At 41.3% G+C, this 21,566-nt stretch overlaps 1 protein-coding gene across 1 annotated transcript in view; it reads left to right on the top strand.

Moving 5' to 3' along the window:
• The window catches only part of CACNA2D3 (calcium voltage-gated channel auxiliary subunit alpha2delta 3), a 776,451-nt gene that overhangs the window by 493,636 nt on the left and 261,249 nt on the right, over positions 1–21,566 (top strand). The window contains exons 12-13 of the mRNA XM_074344645.1: positions 4,303–4,381; positions 14,671–14,804. Coding sequence (XP_074200746.1) covers positions 4,303–4,381; positions 14,671–14,804 — 213 coding nt within the window. The remainder of the gene's footprint in view (positions 1–4,302; positions 4,382–14,670; positions 14,805–21,566) is intronic.

Below are 21,566 nucleotides of genomic sequence, written 5' to 3'. Positions count from 1 at the left end.
ATTTTCTTTATAAGCTTTTAATCTAACAAATACTTGCTTGTATGAATTTGCCATTTGTTACCTGTTTTACTCTCATGAAAGTGTAGGGTCCCAGAGGACAGAGAGTTCATTTTATTTATCCATCGCATCCCCAACCCAAGAATGGTCCCTGGCACATAGTAGGTGCTTAGAAATTACTTGTGATGGATGGATGATGAATGCTACTCTTGGACTGTCTCAAAAACATGGTCATTTGATGATCTCCCCTTCATCACTGAAGGGAGTTGTGTAAGCAGTGAGAGCCTGTTTTCTGGCTGTGCAATTCCCTCTTATAGCTCTGCTGGCAGCCACTCTCCTTCCCGTTTCAATGGATGTAGAAAGGAGATAATTTTATACAATATCTTTGCAAACTCAAACTAGCTATGTGCACCAAAGGTTGAGACGAATGGTGCCCCTCTAAGTTTCTTATACCTATATGAGTGAGAAGCATGGTTTGTTTTTTGGAAAAACTGGATTGAGTTTTTTGTTTGTGTCATCTGGGAAATCTTATACTAAGTAGATTAAATTAAATGACTTTGAACTTTGAAATGTCCACATCCTAATATTTTATTAAGCTTAATTGGGTTTGCAGAACATTTAAAGACCATCTAAACTCAAATGGAAGATTAAAAAGAACTAATAGGTTGGTGCAGACTTCCCCTGATGCCTTTATGTTGCAGTAATGAAAGTGGTGCCTTCATGCCTATGGATGATGAGCACAACATCCTGGCTTTCTGGGGAACTTTGGTGTGCCTGACGACTGCCCTGGTCTGAAGTGCACCATGGCTCCTTCTCACGATCATCTGCACCATGAATCTGGCTTTCAGAACCACCCAGTCTGCCTCTGCTAAGTTGCCTTGCCATATAGGAAAAATAATTGGACTCAAGTCAGACTTGTCAAAGTTTGTTTGACGCAGCTTCTTAAAGGGAACAAATCTCCAATTATTGGAAATAAAATCATTAGGTTACAGAATCTGCTAGTGATAGAAATGAGGAACAATTTGACTATGTTACTCATAGAGCTTTTGCACTCACTTCACTGAAACCAGTGGAGTAAAGCAGCCCACTCTGGAAGATACAAAGCCAGAACTTAATTTCCACATATAATCTATTTTGTGTTTGATTTGCACTGATACATTTATTCTTCCTAGGTCCTCGGAGAATGGTTCAGGAAGTCATTACTTTCTTTTCATTTAAAATGATCTTTAATTATTAAAGCAATACTTGTTCATTTGTAAAAACATTTAAATGCACAAGTTTATGAAGGAAAAAGTGTAAGTCCCCTTTTAGGAAAAAATGGATTCTATGCTATACAATATCCCGCAACCTGCTTTTCCTTGCTAATTTATAATGAATATCTTCCTCATGAGTATATAGCTGCATAGTATTCCTATGAATGTCCTATGAATTCTTTAGCCAATCAGCTATCAAGAAAAGCTTAGGTTTTAACAGTTTTTGGCCATTATAAATAAGAAAGGTGAACATCCTTGTCCTTTTACATTTTTTGTGTATTTGTGAAAATGTCTAAAACTGAATTAATAGGGCTTTCAGGAGACATACAGTCTACAGTTCTCCATACTCCTATGACTTGCTGTCATCTCTGTTACCTGCTTGGCCTCCATAGGCATTTTATTTGTTATCCTGGATATATGATAAATGCCTAGAGATAGGATTACTGAATCTGAAGAAATTATGAGTATAAAATGCTATGGATATTGTTAAATTGCTCTCCAGAAATATTTATTTTGCAGTAAAATCCCTTTCTTTTTTTGCCAGTTGAAAGGTGTTGTTGTGAGAAATCCAGGGCATGAACCCAGTATCATTTGATTATATTTATTTTATAGGCAGAGAGGCAACAAGTCATTTCCATGCTACTTCTACTCAAATAAGGGGGCCAGTTCACTGACAGCCAAGTACTGCACATAGATGGAAATATTTAACGTGATTCTGACTTTCTTCCATCAGCAATAAAATAAAATACAAACCAACATAACAAATATAATGCTGTAAATCTCTTAGTACTTACTTGACCCAGGGGATGGTGCTGACTGGAGAAGCCACAGTAGTGGTGGTAGTAGGGGCAGCGGTGATGGCGGAGGGGTTCGTGGTGCTGGTTTTCATGATTGTGGTTACTGTTAGCACAATTATTCTTGAGTAATCATATCTGGTCTTAAGTTTGGTGCAACCCTACTGGTTTTCCAAAATGGGTTGCCACCTTTTAAAATCAGAAACCATGGAAGTTTTCCAGATGGTTCACAGCATTGTTCTGGGGTATTAACTGTGCCTCCCAGAGAGAACTCATCTTATCCTCAGCTTCTTCACTTGGTTAGTAGAGAGGCGGTTTGGCACCTGCAAGTACCTTTACTCAAAACAAATAGGCTGCTTTGTGTCAGGTCTTTTCCTCTTTGCCTACAAAGATAGACTCAAAACTTCATTTCCTAAGAGCTATCTCTTAAGCTTTCTGCTTCATTAAGAATTTGCTTTCTGCAAGTTTTTTTTTATCAGCCTGATGTTTTCCCTTTAAATAGCTTGAATTTGAAATGAAAGGTGAAGATTTACCAAAAAAAAAAAAAAAAAAAAGCCTAGGGCTGGTCTGGAGACTAGATTTCAGTTCTGGCTCCTGTGGCCTTGCGGCTGGTTGGAGTTTCTGGACTGACAGAACTAGTATCTCCAGGAAATTGAGAGGAGACCCCAGTGTTAGCCTGAGGTCTATGAAGACCTCTCTCATTAGATCAGGACTTGATGAAACTAAGCAAATCACTTTACTTAACCAGACCTCAGTTTCCCCCTAAATCAGACATCTTCAGCTAAAAGCCAACAGTGGCCAGGCAGGAAAAGTAAGCAGGGGACAGTTCTGTGTAGGGAGATCAGTGGTAACTTTGGGCTATATGAGGCTGAATCTTTCCTCTCTTTCCAGTGGGAATAGTGTGGAAATGAAAAAGGGAAAGGCCTCTGTGTCTGCTTATCTGCCTAGGAAACCGCATTGCAAGAGCTGTGATGAATGAAATGGCCACCTTACTGAACACAAATGGGGACAGACTAAGGCTACAGAATGATAACCTGTATGTAAACATCTCTTCAAGTTTGAAATAAACCACCACCAAAGAACTAGTCTTCAAATTATGTCTCAGATAAGAGGAGACTCATAACTAAAACAAGATCTTTATTTTCACAGTCAACTAGGAGTATTTATATTTTTATCCATTCATGTGCTGAATTGTAATGTTCCAAGTACTATGCTCCATCAGGACACAGCCATCCTCTCCCTTGTCAGATGGATGGTCTAGTGGAGATCAACCTCACAGATGTAACCACACAAGATACTAGTTAACTACAATTGCGATAAAGGCTCTGAAGGAGCAGTAGGGGTGCCTGACGCAGTCTGGCTGAGCAGAGGGGACATCAGCTGAAAAGCCTTTGGGGCCATATGTTGAACATAACTCATCTAATACCGTATCTTCATTTAACTCAGTAACAAAGAGGTGGCCAAAGAACTGACTTGACCTGCCATAAGAGTTTTGTTTGGCCTGTGTAGTGTTGACCCACGTATCATTTAAAATTCTAATTAAAGGGCTTTAACCATTTTAATGGCTTGTTCTTCTTCCATCTAACCCTCAAGTACAACTTTAGGAGGTGGGTTGTTCTTTATTTCAAAGATTTCTGGCCCCATCAGATTTGAGAAGGCAATAGAAAATGAGAGAACCAGGGTTTTGCATGTGTTCTCTACTCTTAAGGAGCCAAAAGCTTAGGAAGGCTGGAGAGGGTCCCCTTTGGTCTCCTGGCTACAGGCTGTGCCTCTCATCTCAGTTAATTACCACCATAGATGGTAAGAGAGTGTCTGCAGCCTGTCCTCACCATTGGGGCGGGGAGAATGCTGAGGGTCTTTTGGTGGCGTTTTTATTCTCAAGAAAAGCACACTCTGCATTTCCTGTGAGATGAGGAAAATGGTTGCAGATTTGGTCCAGACCTGGATGATCCTTGTCCATATGTGTGCAGCAAACCTGAGCCTGCCATGCTGCCAGTCTCCAGTTTCAAGTTATTCTCCTCTGTCACAAGTTGCACACCGAAAAACAACACCACTAGTGCCATATGGTTTAAAAGATCAAAGGCCCCGGTTTTGAATATATTTCTAGCCAACTGTACTTCAAATGTCTTAAATATGTGCACAGATGGGAAGCATGGAGCATTAAAGAGGTAAGCCACATGTGTGTGAGCCATGCATGTGGTCTGGGCAGGACGGTGAAAAGTGAAAACCACTGACCCGTGTGTTCCTCTTCCTCTCAGGTTCGCATCTTCACGTACCTCATTGGACGAGAGGCTGCTTTTGCAGACAATCTCAAGTGGATGGCCTGTGCCAATAAAGGTAGGTCCTCCTAATGAACTCAGCTCAGAATAACTTCTCTGTGGATGCGCAGAAATAGAGTTAGTCGTGAGAAAGTGGAGAGTTCTACAGGAAGTCTGTGAATTCTAAGTTAAGGTCTGGGTCTTTCTAAATGATTATTGATCATTGTGGCAATATGTGATCCCAAAATGTGTTTATGAATTTTGAGGACATATTCAAGTAGACTGATTAAGTCTCTCCATTCTACTGCTTAGTAGCTGAATTATCTTAGGAGAATTACTACATCAGAACTTACAGTGCACCAAATATTCATGTGCTCCCTCATCATTCCCAGCCCTCTTGTACTGGTTCTGGCCAATAGGCTTTAAGCAAAACCAACCTAGGTCATTTCTGGGCTAAAGCATTTAAGAGCTGATGTGGTGGTATCTATACTCTCCTCTGCTCTTGGGAACTCTGAAGTTACATGGTGGAATAGATGAAATAGCCTGGGTTCCACATGGAGCAGATGCTTTTCGACTCACTCTGTCCTCTGCCACCTGCCAGCTCATGATAGATATATAGTATGTGTGATAAACCTTTGTGTTGACCTTAAAATTTCTACTTTGATATTCCCATAGCATAATTTAGCCTACACTAATTAAGTTAGTTACATTTAACCTACTTCAGTGTTCTAATCTTTGAAGTGGGGAGGGTGGTAACAGTTTTTCCTTTGATTCTTATTAAATATAAGGATTAAAGAAAATGAAATCGTGCAGATTAGGTGCCTAGTTCAGTGCTGAGGCATAGTAAGTGCTCAATAATTGTTCCCTTTCTACATTCACAGATTAATTGATGAATGATCTCCTGTTGTGTGTCAGAGACAGTGCTTTGAGGAGAGCGCAGGGAGGGAAGGACCAGGGCCTCCAGTCTGTGAAGGGCTTCTCTTCATTCTACGCACAATCAAGAAGGCAAAGCAAAGGAGGAAAATAGGTGTTAGAATCCAGATTCCTGGAGTCTTAACCCAGACTCCTTCAAATCCATCTTCCACCATCTACCAGTGATGGTGGTAGATGTTACCAGCCTACTTGGGTCTGAGTTATGTCACCTACAGAACCGAGTGATGGTGATACCTGCCCCATGTAGGTGTTGTGAGCATGAAATGAGGCCGTGCAGATAAAGCTGGTAGCTCAGTGCCTGGCACATAAATGCCCCATATGATTTCCTGGTGTTATATTGTGCTTGTGTCTTATCTCTACTCTGAGGCTATGCAGTCCCTGAGGGCAGACTGTACTCTAATTTCCTCTTAAGCACTCTGACAGAGTCCGGCCTCCTGCTCTACGTGGAGTGGCTGCTCCTTTAAGGTTTGAAAAATGAGTAAATTTGAGTATAAATACTAATAAAGAACAATATATACTGTTGCATAATAAATTGGTATTGATGGATTTAGTTGATCTATTTCTACATTGCCTGTTAAGCCATCCTTTTAAAAGTTCCAGTGTTTGTAAATTAGTGGAGGAAAGAAGACTCACCGGAGGGTTGACAGGTCTCAGCTTTAGTTTTGGTGATTTAAGACAAAGTTATTTTAGTTGCAAGGAGCCAAAGTTGCTCCCTAAAATTAAAGAGTGTTTTGGAGAGAGAGGAGAGTGAGTCAGAACCCAGAGTGGGAAGGGAAGCTTGTGTCTCATGAGAGAACAGGGGGCTATGTTTTTGTTTTTCTTTTCTTTCTTGGTTTCTTTCCACATTCTGTGGCATTCTTCTCTGTAGATAGACCTTCTCTGCTAGGGCTTGTGGACATCCAGAAATGGACACTGCACACTGTGCACACCCATCTATCCACACAACACCTACTGTGGAGAAAGAAGTTTCTATCTTCCCCACTTGAAATCAATCAGCAACTCTATAAATTCTGATTTCAAGTCTCCCTCCTCCCTCCCAAAAAACAGTATGACACTCAGCTTGGGCCAAGTCTCACCACTGCTGAAATGCATGTAGGTAGAGGTAAACCCACAAAGAAAAATGTGTGTGCTCTGTGGGGACTCAGCATTACAGGTGGGTGGGTGTAGAAAGTTCTCAGAGAAATGTACAGAATTCTTTAACATTTTCTTGAAATTCTAAAATAACATGTTCTGCTATTATTTTAGTTTATTGTCTAGCTTGCCTCACTCAAAGGTATCAGTAATTCTGATTGTCTCAGAGTTCTTCATTTGGCTTCATTTGAAGGGGAAATATAGAAGGAAAGTAGGGATAAGGAGATGGAGGCCGAGTGGATCCTAGATTTCCTTTGAGTAAAGAGTCTGTTCTTGAAATAATTTTTGGAACTTTGTTGACATTTGAGTGAGCTGCACTTTCCCCATTTTTTCCTTTATTCTGCGGTCTTGAAAAAAGGGTTCCTTTCCATTTTTTAATTTTTAAAAGTTTTGCTGTTATTCCTTCCATATCAGACTGCAATTCTTCCCATCAGAGAGTATGCATTTAGTCATGGATTATTGTTTTTACCACTGTCTGTGTCCAGCTGATGAAAATTACTCAAACTGAAGTCTTGTCTTAATCAACTAATATTACACCATAATTTAGTTTTAGTCATTGTTTATAAAAATCTTTGAAGCATCCTTTTGAAGACAATTTAGTCAACTCATAGTATTTTGGGGCCTGGCTATAGAATATAGCCCTTTAGATTTATAAGTTCTGAGTGCAGCAACTGGAAAATCCAAAGAGGTAATTGTAACTGCTTAGCTGGCCTGGCTGTTAGATTCCACAGTGATTCTCCGTCTCTTCCTGTCCAAATCCAGTTGTTTCCTTTCCTGCCAGAGTCAGTCCCTCGCAATAGTTTCACCTTCCTCCTTCTGATTCTCTTCTAAGGGGCCCTGGAAATAAAATGTCACTGTTTGCCACTCTTCAAAGTAGCAGTTGCCATCAAAATGTCAGGTTCCAGTCATCTGTGCCCATATAAACATCGGCTACACGTTGCGTCAGTTATGGGGTTTTAGACCACGTAACGTTGGCGAGCAAGTATTCTTCTATGGTCATTAATTAAATCATTGTTTATAGTCTCAGATTGTTATAGTATGGAGGCAGCATAACATTTTTCATCTCAAGTGACATGAGGTCCAGAGAGGGCCCCCCACTACATATTTTCGCCCTGACTCAGACAAGTTCTTCAGTGAAATGAAGCATTAGCATTTGGGGAGCAGAGCAGACCCAGGGAGAGCCCAGGGGACCCCAAGGAGAAACTTGTTGGCTGACTCACCACAGTGGCCCTAGGGAGGAGCAAAAGTTGTCAGCGCCAACACATTGTCCCCACATCAGTGATCAAGGACCAGCTATCAGTGTAAAACCTGCTTGGAAGTCTAGTAGCCATGGAGACAGTTCTCAGCCAGCAGACCTCAGACACCGTACCCTGGAAATGGATGCTTGGACACATTCATACCCCTCGCAGGAGTTTTCTGCCTTCTCTAATCCACTAGCAAAATCCAGAGGGGGCTGGAGCTCATTGGTTTGTTTCATTTTATGCATAACTAGGTCCTATCTTAAGGGAACCAGTCCTAATGAGGCAAAGCAGCAAACCATTTTAAATACATTAAAACAATCATTGCCACTGTAGAATGGCTTTTAGAGTTTAAAATTCTGCATTCACACTATTGAATAAACAAGTGAACTGGGAAAACTGAAAAGCGGGGCCAACTAGCCCAGATACTCCAAAAAGCTTCGATGACCTCTGTAATGTTCAGTGTGCCAAGATTTAAAATAAGCACTGCCTGATTCTCCTTCAGAAATCACGGTGAATGGAGTGTTTTCCAGCTGTGCAAATAAAGAAGGGCCTCTGTGTTTGGTTCTCAACCTATCCATCATCGTTAGGTCGAATGGAAATGCCACATGAGTCTCTCTTGGTTGTCTGCTCAGCTTGTACCTTTTTAATGGGTTAATGGTCATTCTCTCCTTATTTGAAAAAGAACTGATGGGCTGAGACCTCCTTAGAAATTCAGACCCACAGCCTTTTTCCACCAAAAATCTCTTATCCTCATCATACCTTTCCAAGTGAAGTGTCATGTCCCTTAAAAGATAGCTTCAAATTTATGAGGCTAGAATGGTTGTTGGTGGGGGTAGGGGAAGGTGGCAATGAAATTGTTTTACTATTTCAGAAAAGTGGAAGAAGGAAAAAATGGCGATTGTTCAGATACTTTTGTATAATGATTTTTTTTGCTTTTTGACCAATAGCTCCACAATTCCCCAGCCCCTCAGCCCCAGGTAACTCCCTTTTGATTCTGTTGTTGTGAGTTTGGCATTTTTCAGATTCCGCTTACAAGTGATATCATACAGAATTTGTCTTTTTCTATTTGACTTATCTCTCTTAGCATGATGTACTCAATGTCCATCCATGTTGTTGCAAATGGTAGGATTTCCTTCTTTCTAATGGCTGAATAATATTCCATGGTGTGTGTGTGTGTGTAATACATCTTTTTATCCATTTCTCCATTAATAGAGGCTTAACTTGTATACATTTTTTGTGTACATTACATAGAACCTGAGAGTTTAAGTAGAAAGGGTAATGATTAAAAGATGAAGATGGCACTACTGGTTTTAATAGAAACTGAGGATGACAAACGGCTTACTAAGTGCAGTGTATTTTTGAGTATCTCTTTTGACCCTGTTTAAAGCTGTATGAGGTGCGTGAGAAGGAAGCTGAGACTGAAAGAGATTAGCACCTTGACCCAGGTTATCAGCTAGCAGGTGACAAAGCTAGGGTTCATGCTCAGTTGATCTGACACTTGAGCCCAACTCTTCACCAGGATGTGAGGTTGCCTATCTTTGGGGTGAAGGAAGTCATGTTTCATAGAGGACCCTTGCATGTTTCCCATTATTTGAGAGATTCTAGGAAAAGGAATCTAGACATTGAGGAAGGACCTTAATTTAATGGTCCATAGCTGATAAAGACTGGAGCTGGGGTTTATACCCAACCTATGTGTTCAAGAAATGATCTTGTCACAGCTTGTGTATGTGTGATCCAGTTTCTGACATTTTACAAATGGGGGCATTAAGGCTCTCTGAGGAGATCAGAGGGCACAGTAATAGAGCTGCAAATAAGCCAACTTTCCTACCTCCACAGTGTGATCCTTTAAATTATTTTTTTTCTAACATGAAATTTGAAATTTAAAATGTACTTATTCACACACAAAAAAACTTGTTCCTAAATCTGAGATTCTGGCTGATTCTGATAGTTTCACATTCAGGAGCCCCATTTTCCGGGTGGCACATGCCTACCAAAGCCCCTGGGCTCCCTGCCCTCATGGTCATTCTCTCCTGGGTCTGTTCTTTCCAACACGTTGGACATGTGCCCTTCAGCTCTCAGGGCTCAACAGGCCTCTTGCTGGTTCTTTGTAATTGTCCAAGAAGATGTAGAGTTAGAAAGTTGTTTTCTAAGAAAAAAAAAGTATTTTTTTTTCAGTAGTGTGTGGTGTTGATGGAGAGGATGAAGATGAGACAGAATATTGTGAACATCTTTCAAGAACGTTGTTGGGGATGCATACCAGGTCACACCATTAACTTCACTGCCCACTTCATTGCCCTGAGAAGACTGGAATCTGAGCACTGGCTTTCTTATTTTCAGCCTCCCTCATGTAAGAGGGAGAAAGTGTCTTTGAAAAGACTCAAAAGGAACAGTGACCATCACACCAAAGATAGAATGAGGACCTTATTGGGTGAGGTAGATAGCCAGGGTCTCCCACTGAGGCACAGACTCCTGGGGCCCTCAGATCTGGTGTCATTGCAAAGTGGAATGTTGAATGATGTGCTGATTGAGTATCTCATATAGGGGCACCTCTTGGACAAGGGACTTACCTCAAGAAATCTTGAAGTAAGGATAGTAAAAATCTCAGAAATACAAAGCACTGGGCTGCATGTGGTTTATCACACTGAGTAGTTGTAACCCAGAGTTCACAGGAAGCTCTGTGAGGGAATAAGGTAAATAAATTGATGTTATGGAGAAAAATGAGCAGACCATTTGTAATAGGTGGCTAATTTCAGCATTAATTACTCCTTGGTAATTACCAAATGATTGCTGATTCTGTTTTCTTACATGATATATGAAGTCCAAAAAGGCACATTAAAGAAGAGAATAAACATTCAAGAGCTAGAATTTAAAAGAAATAGAAAGAGGTGGGGGAAGGGGAGGGAAAGTGGCCAGTTCAGAGAATGCAGAGGGAAAACTGGGGAAGCGTCTATGGTTACAGCCAAAGAGTCCAGCCCTTAGTGACTTCCTGTTATCCATCAAAAAGTACATTTGTTAACTAAATCTTACATGAAAACATTTAAAAACAAAAAAGACTCTTTCAGAAAATTTTTACATTTTAATGGGTTGGGGTTAGATGATCAGATTTGCATTAAGCTTTGCAGTGTACATTATTAATATTATTTTTTAATTCCAGCTTTTCTTACCTTTTATACATCTGCATCCCTGGTCTATATTATCGAAATATAAGTTAGAACTGTGGCATGGATTTTGAGTAGACCATTGGTGCTAATTACTGAGCATTTGCCAGGAACATCAGAGGGCAACCATATATTCCCACCCTCAACCTTTCCCAACCACACAGATACAAACAGCCCATTAGTGGTGCCCTTCTGGAGGAGGACATATGAGAAGTCACACTGTCCTTTCTCACTACAGGAAGAGGCAATGTCTTCAGTGGTTAAGAGCAAAAGTTTTGGAATCAAATGAACCTGGATTCAAATTGATCCAGGACAGATTACTGAACTCTCTTGTTTCTGTTTCCTTCCTACGCAATGAGCGCACACCCAAGTTAGGCTGTTGTGTTACCCAAGTGTAGAGAGGCAAGATGAATCACAGTAAGACCTTGGTGAATGTCCCCACTTTAATAATGGCTTTCACAGACCCATGCACCAGTTTTGGGAATACCACTCTAGATAAGATGTACATCAGCTTTTGTAACATTTCATGGAGCTAATATTCCAGTGAAAGAGAACAAAGTAAACAAGCGAGTTAGAATTCAGCATGGATGAGTCTTCTGAAGAAAGTGAAGACAAGGTGAAACAAGAGGAAATGAGTTCAGGCAGCTGAACCCTGAGTGATAAAAAGGAGCCAGCCGTGAAAAACTGGATAAATGGTGTGCCTGGCAGCAGGGGTACAGCAAGTGCAAGCGCCTGGGGAGGGTCGGGTGAATGAGCTTGGTGTGGGAGGATGGAAGGGGATGAGGTCATCTGGGTAGGTGGGGGCCTAGTGAGGGAGAGTCTTGGAGGTCAGAGTAAGAAATTTGGATTTTATTCTAACTCTAGCTAGAAGCTGTTTTTGGATTTAGGCAGGGAGATGATGATCTGCTTTTATACTTTTTATATGATTCCTCTGACTGCTGTCAGAAGACTAGATAAGGAGAAGGGGGATTTGCGGGAGGGGTTCTGTTGCTGTACCCTAGGAGAGAGACAGTGGAGTCTGGAGTAGGGTAGGAGCAGTGGAGATGGGGAATTGGACTTGAGACATATTTTAGAGATAGGGCCAGAAGAATATGCTGGTGAATTAGCTATGGGGTGGGGTGAGGAAATGATGACTATCAAGGATAATTCTTAAGTTTTTGGCCCAATCGGGCAGTGGTGTCATTTGCTGAGATGGGAAAGACCCATTGTGGGAGGAATGAGTTTGGCCAGGGAAATCAGGAGTTGGCTTTGGACGACTTCAGTCTGAGAATCCTGTTAGTCATCTCTGTGGAGGTGTCAGGTATACAGTTGGCTATGGATCTGTAGCTCTGGGGAGAAGCCAGTTTTTGCTAAGTTTTCAGAGCTTTGATTATGATAAGCAAGGCCAAGTGAGGATGATCTCTCGGCTCCATCCCCTTCCAAATGTGTGATTGTTTTTCCTTCCCACTCCACCTCTATGCTGAGGAGCTGTCTGTCCCATCCCCATCCTTCTGTTTATTCCCTTTCTTCTCTTGGCTCTATTTTGGAAAACCCAAATCAGGGATTTTACTGTTGGCTTTGAGGATTAGAATGAAAACACAGACAACCAAGAAAAGCTCCTCCTTAGAGAGGCTGTCTTTACTGCACATTTGGTGCGGGAACCTAAGATAGGAATAGTGCTACACTGAATCACTCACCCAGGTACCCCCACCATCCAGGACCACCAAGCTGTCTCCTCCTCTTATCAACATGGAAACACCTCTCTTGGCTTGTCCTTTGTGTCATGTTTGTGTCTGTATACTCCCTAAATGCAGAGCCCAATGCTTACCTTCTAAAGAAGAAATTTAATGTTTTTTTTTCCCTTATTCAAACACGGATTGCAGCCGTGGTTTAGAGAGAAATGATAACTATGGATGCCCACTGTCATCCAGCAGTCTTCTTAAAACTTGTCTTTCCCACTATGCCTCCAAGAGGAGCCACCTGGAGACCTTGTGTAGGCAGTGTTCTGGATGGACCTCCCTAACTGTATTGCCTGACCCCTGAGAGAGTGACAAGGTGCATATGGGCCCCACTCCAGAGCCTAAGTTAAAGCGAGATCTCAGAGCCTGTTGGGGCCCAGTTTCCACTGGGATGGGTGAGGCTCTGGCCCTGGCCAGGAGGGTGGAGCAGACAGGAGTGACAGTGCATGTTAACGAGCACTGTGCAGAGCTGTCATCAGGAAGCCAAAAGCCACATGGTCCCAACCTGGTTTGAGGTTGGTACACCAAATTCAAACCAGCTGGCCTTTGTTTGGAAGTGCCCTGGGAGAGTCCTGGTCCTCTCCGGACAGCAGAAGGGCTGGCATTTCCTTACCCTGAGCCCTGTTTTAGACATTAAGAGGTTCTATAAACACTGTTGCAAGTGCTGTGACAGATCTGGACTCAGAGACACATATATCCTCTCTGATTTCTTGGCAAGTAGGAGCTGGCATGACCTTAGTTATGAGGATCCTTATTTATAGAGGTATGGGGAGGAAACATGAATCTGTGTCCATCCAGTGTCCCCCTGCCTAAAATGCTTCCATGACTACTTGCCTGTAGAATAAAGTCTAAACTCCTTTCCAAGATCCTATATGAAAAATCCCCCTGCTCATTCCTCTAATCTTACAGCACCCTACTTCTACCCACTCTCAGCTTTTTACTTCAGTCATTCTGAGCTATGTTCAGTTCCTAGAATGGGCCTGATTCTGACTTTAGGCCTTTCCTTACATTCCTTGCTTTACTGGACACACTTGTTAACCCCTCTTCCTCTCCTCATCCTTCGGAGTTCAGCTGTACTGACTCTTCTTCAGGGTAACCAAGTGATTGGCTGTCCTTGCTGTGTGCTTTACTGCAATGCTGATTGTACTGTTTTGTAGAGGTAAGTTCACTCAGACCTCCCAGACCCCCAGGAGGCAAGGGTCACACTCATTTAGTTAACCCCTGCTCCTCTGGTGCTAGGCACCAAGAAAGCCTTCCATGAAGGGCCCACTCCTAGAGATCCAAACTTGTGCTCAGCTTAGCCCATCCCTTCTAACTCACAGTGAAGCCAACAGGACCACAAGCTGAAGAAAAGCATAGCTGTGCCCTGAACTTGAGATCAAAATGGCAATCTGGTGACTGGATAAAGAAGTTGTGGTATATTTATACAATAGAATACTACTCAGCCATAAAAAATAATAAAATAATGCCACTTGGTGCAAAATGGATGGCCCTGGAGAATGTCATTCTAAGTGAAGTAAGCCAGAAAGAGAAAGAAGAATACCATATGATATCACTCATATGTGGAATCTAAAAAAAAAAGACAAACAAACTTACTTGCAAAACAGAAACAGACTCACAGACATAGAAAACAAACTTACTACTGGGGGGAAGGGGTAGGAAGGGATAAATTAGGAGTTCAAGATTTTCAGATACTGAGTGGTATATATAAAATAGATAAACAAGTTTATACTGTATAGGACAGGGAACTATATTTAATAATCTTGTAGTAGCTTATGGTGAAAAAGAAAATGAAACAAATATATATTCATGTATGACTGAAGCATTGTGCTATACACCAGAACTTGATACAACATTGTAAACTGACTATACTTTAATTAAAAAAATACAAAAAAAGAAGAAAAAGAAAAAACAAAATAGCAACCTGGGAAGGCATTCTCCAAAGGATTAACTGGAGCTTCTTCTGGGAGGTGGGCTTGTGGTTGATCTTCATTGTATTCCTTTTGCTTGACTCTTTTCTAACATGAACATGTTGCTCATGAAGTGGATGATGGTAGAGTGGAGATATAATGTTTAAAAAGGAAAAGAGAAGAAAGAAGTTAGCTAGAGACTAAGAAAGCAAGGTGTAGACATATTCCCCAGTTGCAGATCCTCTTGTCTTTTCTAAAAGTGGTTCTTTTTTGGCAGGATTTTTCACCCAGATCTCCACCTTGGCGGATGTGCAGGAAAACGTCATGGAATACCTCCATGTCCTCAGCCGGCCCAAAGTCATTGACCAGGAGCATGATGTTGTGTGGACTGAAGCTTACATTGACAGCACTGTGAGTTCATGGGGCCCTCCCGGGAGAGGTTCATCTCACCAGACGAGAGTTTTCCTGGGCTCATTCCAGAGACGGTGGTTGCATCACTCCTCTTCAATAATGGGGCTCAATGACATTTCCCTTCCTTGTAGTTTGCGTTGGTCTCCTTAGTAGGCAAGATTGGGGACAAATCCTAATATCCGAGAATATAACAGGCTCTTCTGGAAGGTGTCTGGTCAATAGAAAACTCACGTTTGGCTTCTGTCTTCTCTGGTTCCTTGTTTTCCCTGCTCACGTGTGTACAGATTTGGTTAGCGCAGCAATGAATGATGATGAGAGTGTTAGAATCGGTCCTCACTGTCACCGGAGATGCCCAGTCCTGGTGATGAGTCTTGGGTCTCCACTTGGGAAGGTCAGACCAAAGCTCAGCTCTGACAGTGGAACTGGAGCCACTGTGGAGGCCAGAGCTGCCTCTTCCTCCCACGGACAAATGAGAAAATGCTTCCATGGTGATTATGTAGGCAGTGATCATTGTTGCAGCTCTGGCTGTAGGCTCATACTAAAGCCAAATTCCAAGCAAAAAAGGATTCCGATGCTGAATTAGCTTAAAAGGAGGAGTGTTGCCAATCATCAAGGGAAGATTTCCTGTGTAATTGCAGGGTGATTTTTCATAGTGATAATGAGTCAGATGGGAGTGGCATTTTTCATTTTTGATTGTAAATGTTCTCACAGGGCCTTGCTCCCATCATTTTTGTTGGGATTAATATCACATTAATCACTGTAACCCAGACAAAGCCATTCTCTGGAGTGATCTCTACGGTTGCCATGGGCTGGCATCTCTCTCCACATCTCTCTCATTCCTGCTGCTCTTCTGGCAGCTACAGTCAAATACAGGGCAGGAACGGCGTATGGGAACCAATCTCGGGGGACAGCACACAGCAGCCTGCACCCTTCTTGGCCTTAAAGTACACAGTGAGACCATGGAAATAAGAACTGGTCAAGAAGGGGTACCCCTCCCCCAGGAGGAATCACCCTGAATGGAGATGGGTGATAAGCTGAAGTACCATCTCTGGTTGCCAGGGAGGCCTTGGGCTTTTATCACATTCAGAGTCTGACCCCAGTTTGATTTAGAATCATGGAGATGAAATAACTAACCTGCCGCATTCGTGTTGGCACCATCCTAACAGTAATAACAGAACAGCAAAGGTGATGGCTTCATCTCTTTCTCATATGTGTGGTTGAGTAAAGTAGGAAAGTGGGCATGGAGTGGAGGAGGGTGACTAGCCAGGACTGGAGTCATCAAGACACCCATTGGTTCTGGTTACAAATCCTGAACGAGTTGGATCTGTCATCTTATTTTTTTAATCAATTAAAAAAATATAAAATAGAGACTCTATGATTAAGACATCATGGGACCAACCCTTGGATAGACAGACAGATCAGTAGAATAGAAAGTCCAAAAAAAAAAAAAAAAGATCCAACTACATATGGGAATTTAGTATCTGGTAAAGGTAGCATCTCAGATCAGTGAGGCTAGGGTGGGCTTGGTAATAATGCTTTTGAGAAAATTAGATCACCATTTAGAAAGTGATAAAATTAGTTATTTTCTTCACAACATACCCAAGAAAGAAGTCCAAGTGGATCAGAGATCTAAACTATAAAAAATGAAACTGTACAAGCACTAAAACAGAGTGTGGTGAATTCCTCTATAACCTGGGTTCAGAGAAGGCTTTCTAACAATGACTCCAAAATCCATATGCAATAAAAAGGAAGATAAATGTTTGACTTCTTAAAATAAAAACAAAACAAAAGCCAACTTTTGTAAGTAAAAAATTCACTAGAAGCAAAGTCAAAAGGCAAAAGGTAAAATAGGAGAAAATGTATGCAACATACAGCACACATAAAGAACTAATAATCCTAATATATAAATAACTATTAAAAGTTGAGGGGAAGGGGAGTCGCTATAGCTCAATTGTAGAGCACACTTCGCATGTGCCAGGTCCTGGGGTCAATCCGTAGTGCCTCCATTAAAGAAAAAATTATTGAGGGGAAATTCTTATAAGAAAAATGAGCAAAAGACACGAGCAGAAAAATACTACAAATGGCTTTTAAATATATGAAATATGTACAACTTCACACATAATGAGAAAAGTACTAATTCACTTATGATGAAATGCCATTTCTCTCACCTGTCTGAGTGGAAAAAATGGAAAGCTTAACTCTGTTGATGAGGCTGTGGGAAAAGGGACATTCATGTATTGCTTGTGGGAAGACAGAATAGGGCAATCTCTAGGAAGGAGAATGTGCATTTACTCTTTGGTCCAGCAAGCCCACTTCTAGGAATTAACCTGAAGATAGACTTCCAACAATCCAAAAATACACATGCACAAGTTTGTTCATTACAGAATTGCTTCTAATTTCAAAAGTTACCTAAACCCCCAAACATAAAGAGATTGATTGGAGAGACTATGGTACCTACACATAATGGAGTCTTAATGTTAAAAACAAGAATGAGGATGATTTCTGTTGGTTGACATGGAATGATTTCCAGGATATATTGCTAGGTAAAATGAAGCAAGATGCAAGATATAAATAGTGCACTGCCTTTTGTGTAAGAAAAAAGAGGAAATAAGATATGTACATAGCTACTTACTATTATAAAAAGAAACAGAGAAAGGGTAAGTCAGAAACCAATAGAATTGGTTACCTACAAGAACTCCAGAGGAGAAGAGTTAGCAGAGGGAATAAGACATCTAAGTATACCTTTTTGCTTGGTTTTTACTTCAAAAGCACGTTAATGTTGTGTGTATTCAAAAATTAAAAGAAAACCAACAAGAATTGGAGAAAGGAGAAGGGACTAATAGTGAATGCAGACAGAAACAAATAAACTCAACTAAATTTCAGATGATCAAGAAAATTATCTGGAAAGAGGTGGGGAAGAGGTAACCTTTTGAATGCAGTAGTTACACACAATACTGTATTTTGAACACAGTACTTTGCCCTCATTCTGGTCAGAGAGTAGAGGAAGAGCTGCAAAAAATTTTTAAATTCTTTTTGGTGTTACTTATAATAAGGTGAGTGTAGCAATTATGAATCTATTTTTGAATATGGTAGGATTAAGCAAATGTATAATTGGGGGATGATAAGGCAGGCATCCATGGCATGAGACTGGATGAAAGGTACCAAATGTAACCCCAGTCCTGTCCACTGAAAGGGCTGAGAAGCAACAGCATTCTAGTAGCAGTGAGCATCTAGAACCCAGATCCTAAGCTTCTAAAAACCACTCCCCACTAAAAAGGTATCAGGGTTCCTTAGAGAAATCACTAATTTCCAGCGGTGAGGCAGAGAAAGTGCTCTCCCCACCACCCCCCTCAAAACAAAACAAAACAAAACACAACACCTGGAATATTTTGTGCCAGAAAGTAAGGAAGCACTCAAAGCAACAATGAGGTCATGTCAAAAGGACACAAGAATTAGCCTGAAGGTGCTCTCACTGGTCAACTCTGGGACAATTTGAGCCTCAAATAAGAAAGGATAGTAATGGACTATAGCTTGAATAAAACAGAAATCCATGCATTCTCACTGAGAGTAAATGGATAAACAAATCTCAACCCAATGGACTAAATAGATGATGAAGTAGATGGGAAGGAGGGCAGTATGCAGTGGGATCCTGCCTGGTGGGTAGAGGGGAGGGAGTCATGGAGATGAAAAATAACCACTGGGCAACCATTTTGGTAAAGACTGGTTAGGGTGAAGGTCATCCATGGATGCTAAATCTAGAGGGGGGTTTTGATGATAGGCAAGATATTTTCATGGTCTCAAAGTGCTTCCCCAGAGATTTTTGACTAGTTGGGAGGGGGGAATAAAAAACTAACATCTATCCAATGGGAGAATCCAGACAAAATCTTGAGCAGGTCATCAAAACTAGTGTCACCAATTAGAATCAGATGAACATTGTGTGTCTTTGGAAAAATCACATGTGCAGAGTATCCTGGCTGTGATTACATAACCTGAAGGTCATGGGAGGAAGAGGATAAAGCTTTGTATTAATGTAATGTCTTGCTTTAGATAATGTTAATCACTTAAATCAATTGTTCTAGTTTTACCAATCACATACATACATATATATATATATATATACACACATACATATGTTTGTGTTTGGGGGGTGGTTATGAGAGAGGGAGAACCCAATACTGCTGCAGCTTTTCCACTAAAGAACTGATAGCAGAGCAAAGTAAATGGTCTGGAAGCAACTCTGGACAAACAGTGCAGAGGGATTGTTTTTGAAGTCTTGTTCTTCATCTTAAATGTTTACATGAAATTTGCATTCTGGCCATAATCATCTTTACTTACTTTAAAATAAATTAACGCTTTAACTGGCTCATTATTAAATAAAATGGTAGGCCAAGATAGCAGAACTCATTTATTCTACCTCTTCAAGAACCTCTGATGTACACAAACTAAACACCCAGAATATGCCTGTCCCTGAAATGATAGCTCAGCACTGCCTCTGTGTTGTATCTTTGCAAATAGCCCTGTTAAATAAATCCCCTAGTAAAAGGTTCTGGGGTTCTTTCTCATCTTGGTAGTGTTGAAAAAACCCATTGGGCCAATGAGGACTTTGGGGATTCCATCTTCTCACAGGACTGTTGGGTGAGGAGAAAGCAGCTCCAAGAGGTGCCTCTCTGGCCAGGAAGCAATACTTCTTCAAATTTATCATCTGAGCCTGGATTCTGCCAGGGCAGGGACAAAAGCCACCTGCTATTTATATGGAGTCAAAACAGGCATTATGTGCTACACTCATCTGCAGAGTCTAAATTTTAAGATGAGGCCACCAACTTTGGAACCACCCAGGAGATGAAGAGGGGTTGGTAATCACCCATTGCAAGTTCATGACCATCCTGACACATCCAGGATAACCTCAAACCAGGATTGCCCTAATGGGTTCCAGCTTGCAGTAATGAAAGAGACCAAACTCAGGAGTACTTAGCACTGGGAATGGTGACTCCATTTGAATAATGTCCTGGTAGGGTTGGCAGCTCTGGAATTTTTTCGATATTTAAACATGTTTATAATCTACCTTAGTTTATTAACTGAGGGCATTGAATTTAGAGGTAAGATAGCCTAGGTTTAAATTCCATGTCTGTTCCATACCAGCTATGTGATCTTAAGTTACTTAGCTTCTTTGAGTGTTGCTTTCCTCATTTACAAAATGAGGATAAAACCTTCCTTCCAGGGTTGATTCTAAGGATTAAATGTCTGTGCTCAGTAAGAATAGAATAAATACTGCCTATCATCATTCCCAACCTCAGGAAATCCAGTGTGGATTTTTCTCCTTGGCTGTGGGAAGTATTAAAAATATTCTCCTTTTTTGAGCTGGGTCTCAAAGAAACTTAATGGTAGTGAAAGTATGGCTTACACCATTTTGATAATAGAATTTGGGACTTAATATATGATGAGTGCTATGAGTACCGTGAAAGCGCTTTTCCTCTGGAGATACTCTTCAATCCTTTGGAAGTCATTTTGTTGTAGTTACATGTTATGCATTGGGCACTAATGTCTGGGGTTAGTGCCTGGGGTCAGTGTCCCCAAAGGAGGCTGGTAGCTGTGCTCAACCAGCCAGGCAGAGCCCCCCACAGTCTTGCTGAGGTAAGTACTGGTTGATTTACCCAAGGAAAGGAAAATCAGTAGGAACTTTCTTAATCAACTGCCACTTAACTGACTCAGTATCCTCTCTTTGCTCTGGAACAGTTTGTCATGTTGTGTATATAGCACACTGGACATTTTATCTAGAAGGTCAGGCTCGTACAAGAAGCATATACACACCTGTTCCCCTAGTTGAGTTGCAAGCTTACTAGAAGCCACTTGTCTTCATTCCCAAACCTATGGATACCAGTTGTAATTTTAATCGTAATTGTATAAATTAATTAAACATTATCTAAATCCATAAATTATGAATGTAAAAAGAAAGTTGTTACTTCTTCAACTATGTAAATAAATGGCTTGGAAAGACTCTAAGGAAAGCTGCTAAAAAGTTACGAGTGTGTTAAGTATGGGCAAAGCAACCATCAAAGACTGGGGAGAAAAGATCTTCCCAGTATTCAGTGGAAACTGATACTTGAATTCTTTCTTTCTGTAGGCTACTTTAGCTTGATTCGTTTGTTTTGTCCGAGGTTGATGTGGTAGATCTGGGGGCTGGGTTAGTGTCTTCTCGCTGTCTTATTGCCTCTCAGCAGCCTCTGGGAGCTGTGTGCACTGTGAAGCTTCCCAAACACTTAGAGGAAGACCACCAACTGATGTGTGAGTAGTTGCAGTTCCCAGCTAGAATTACCAACACGCTCTTGTGATATCGATCAGCATCACTGGGACAGCTGGGTTAGTTTTCTGCTGCCTTATAACCTATTACTACACATGTAGCTGCAGAAAACAATGTAATAGCTCATGGTTCCTGTGTGCTAGGAGTCTGGCCCAGGTTAGCTGGACCATCAGTTCAGGGTCTTACAAGGCTGCAGGTGAGTGCTAGCTGTACTACAATTATCAAATGTAGCTCAGGGGCCTCTTCCAAGCTCATCCAGATCTTTGGCAGAATTTAGTCCTTTGCAATTGTAGAACTGAGGTCCCAGTTTTCTTGCTTGCTCTCCGCCAGGGGTTGCTGTCAGCTCCTATAACCTCCAGTTCCTTGCCACATGGCTACCTTGGGTAGTTCATGCAATGCTGTTTTGCTTTCTTCTGGGCCAGCAAGAGTGCCTCTCTCTGATGCTTCATCTACTTTAAAAGACT

This window comes from Camelus bactrianus, chromosome 17 (assembly GCF_048773025.1).
Source record: "Camelus bactrianus isolate YW-2024 breed Bactrian camel chromosome 17, ASM4877302v1, whole genome shotgun sequence".
Taxonomy (NCBI): Eukaryota; Metazoa; Chordata; class Mammalia; order Artiodactyla; family Camelidae; genus Camelus; species Camelus bactrianus.
This window is presented reverse-complemented; position numbering and strand designations above follow the sequence as displayed.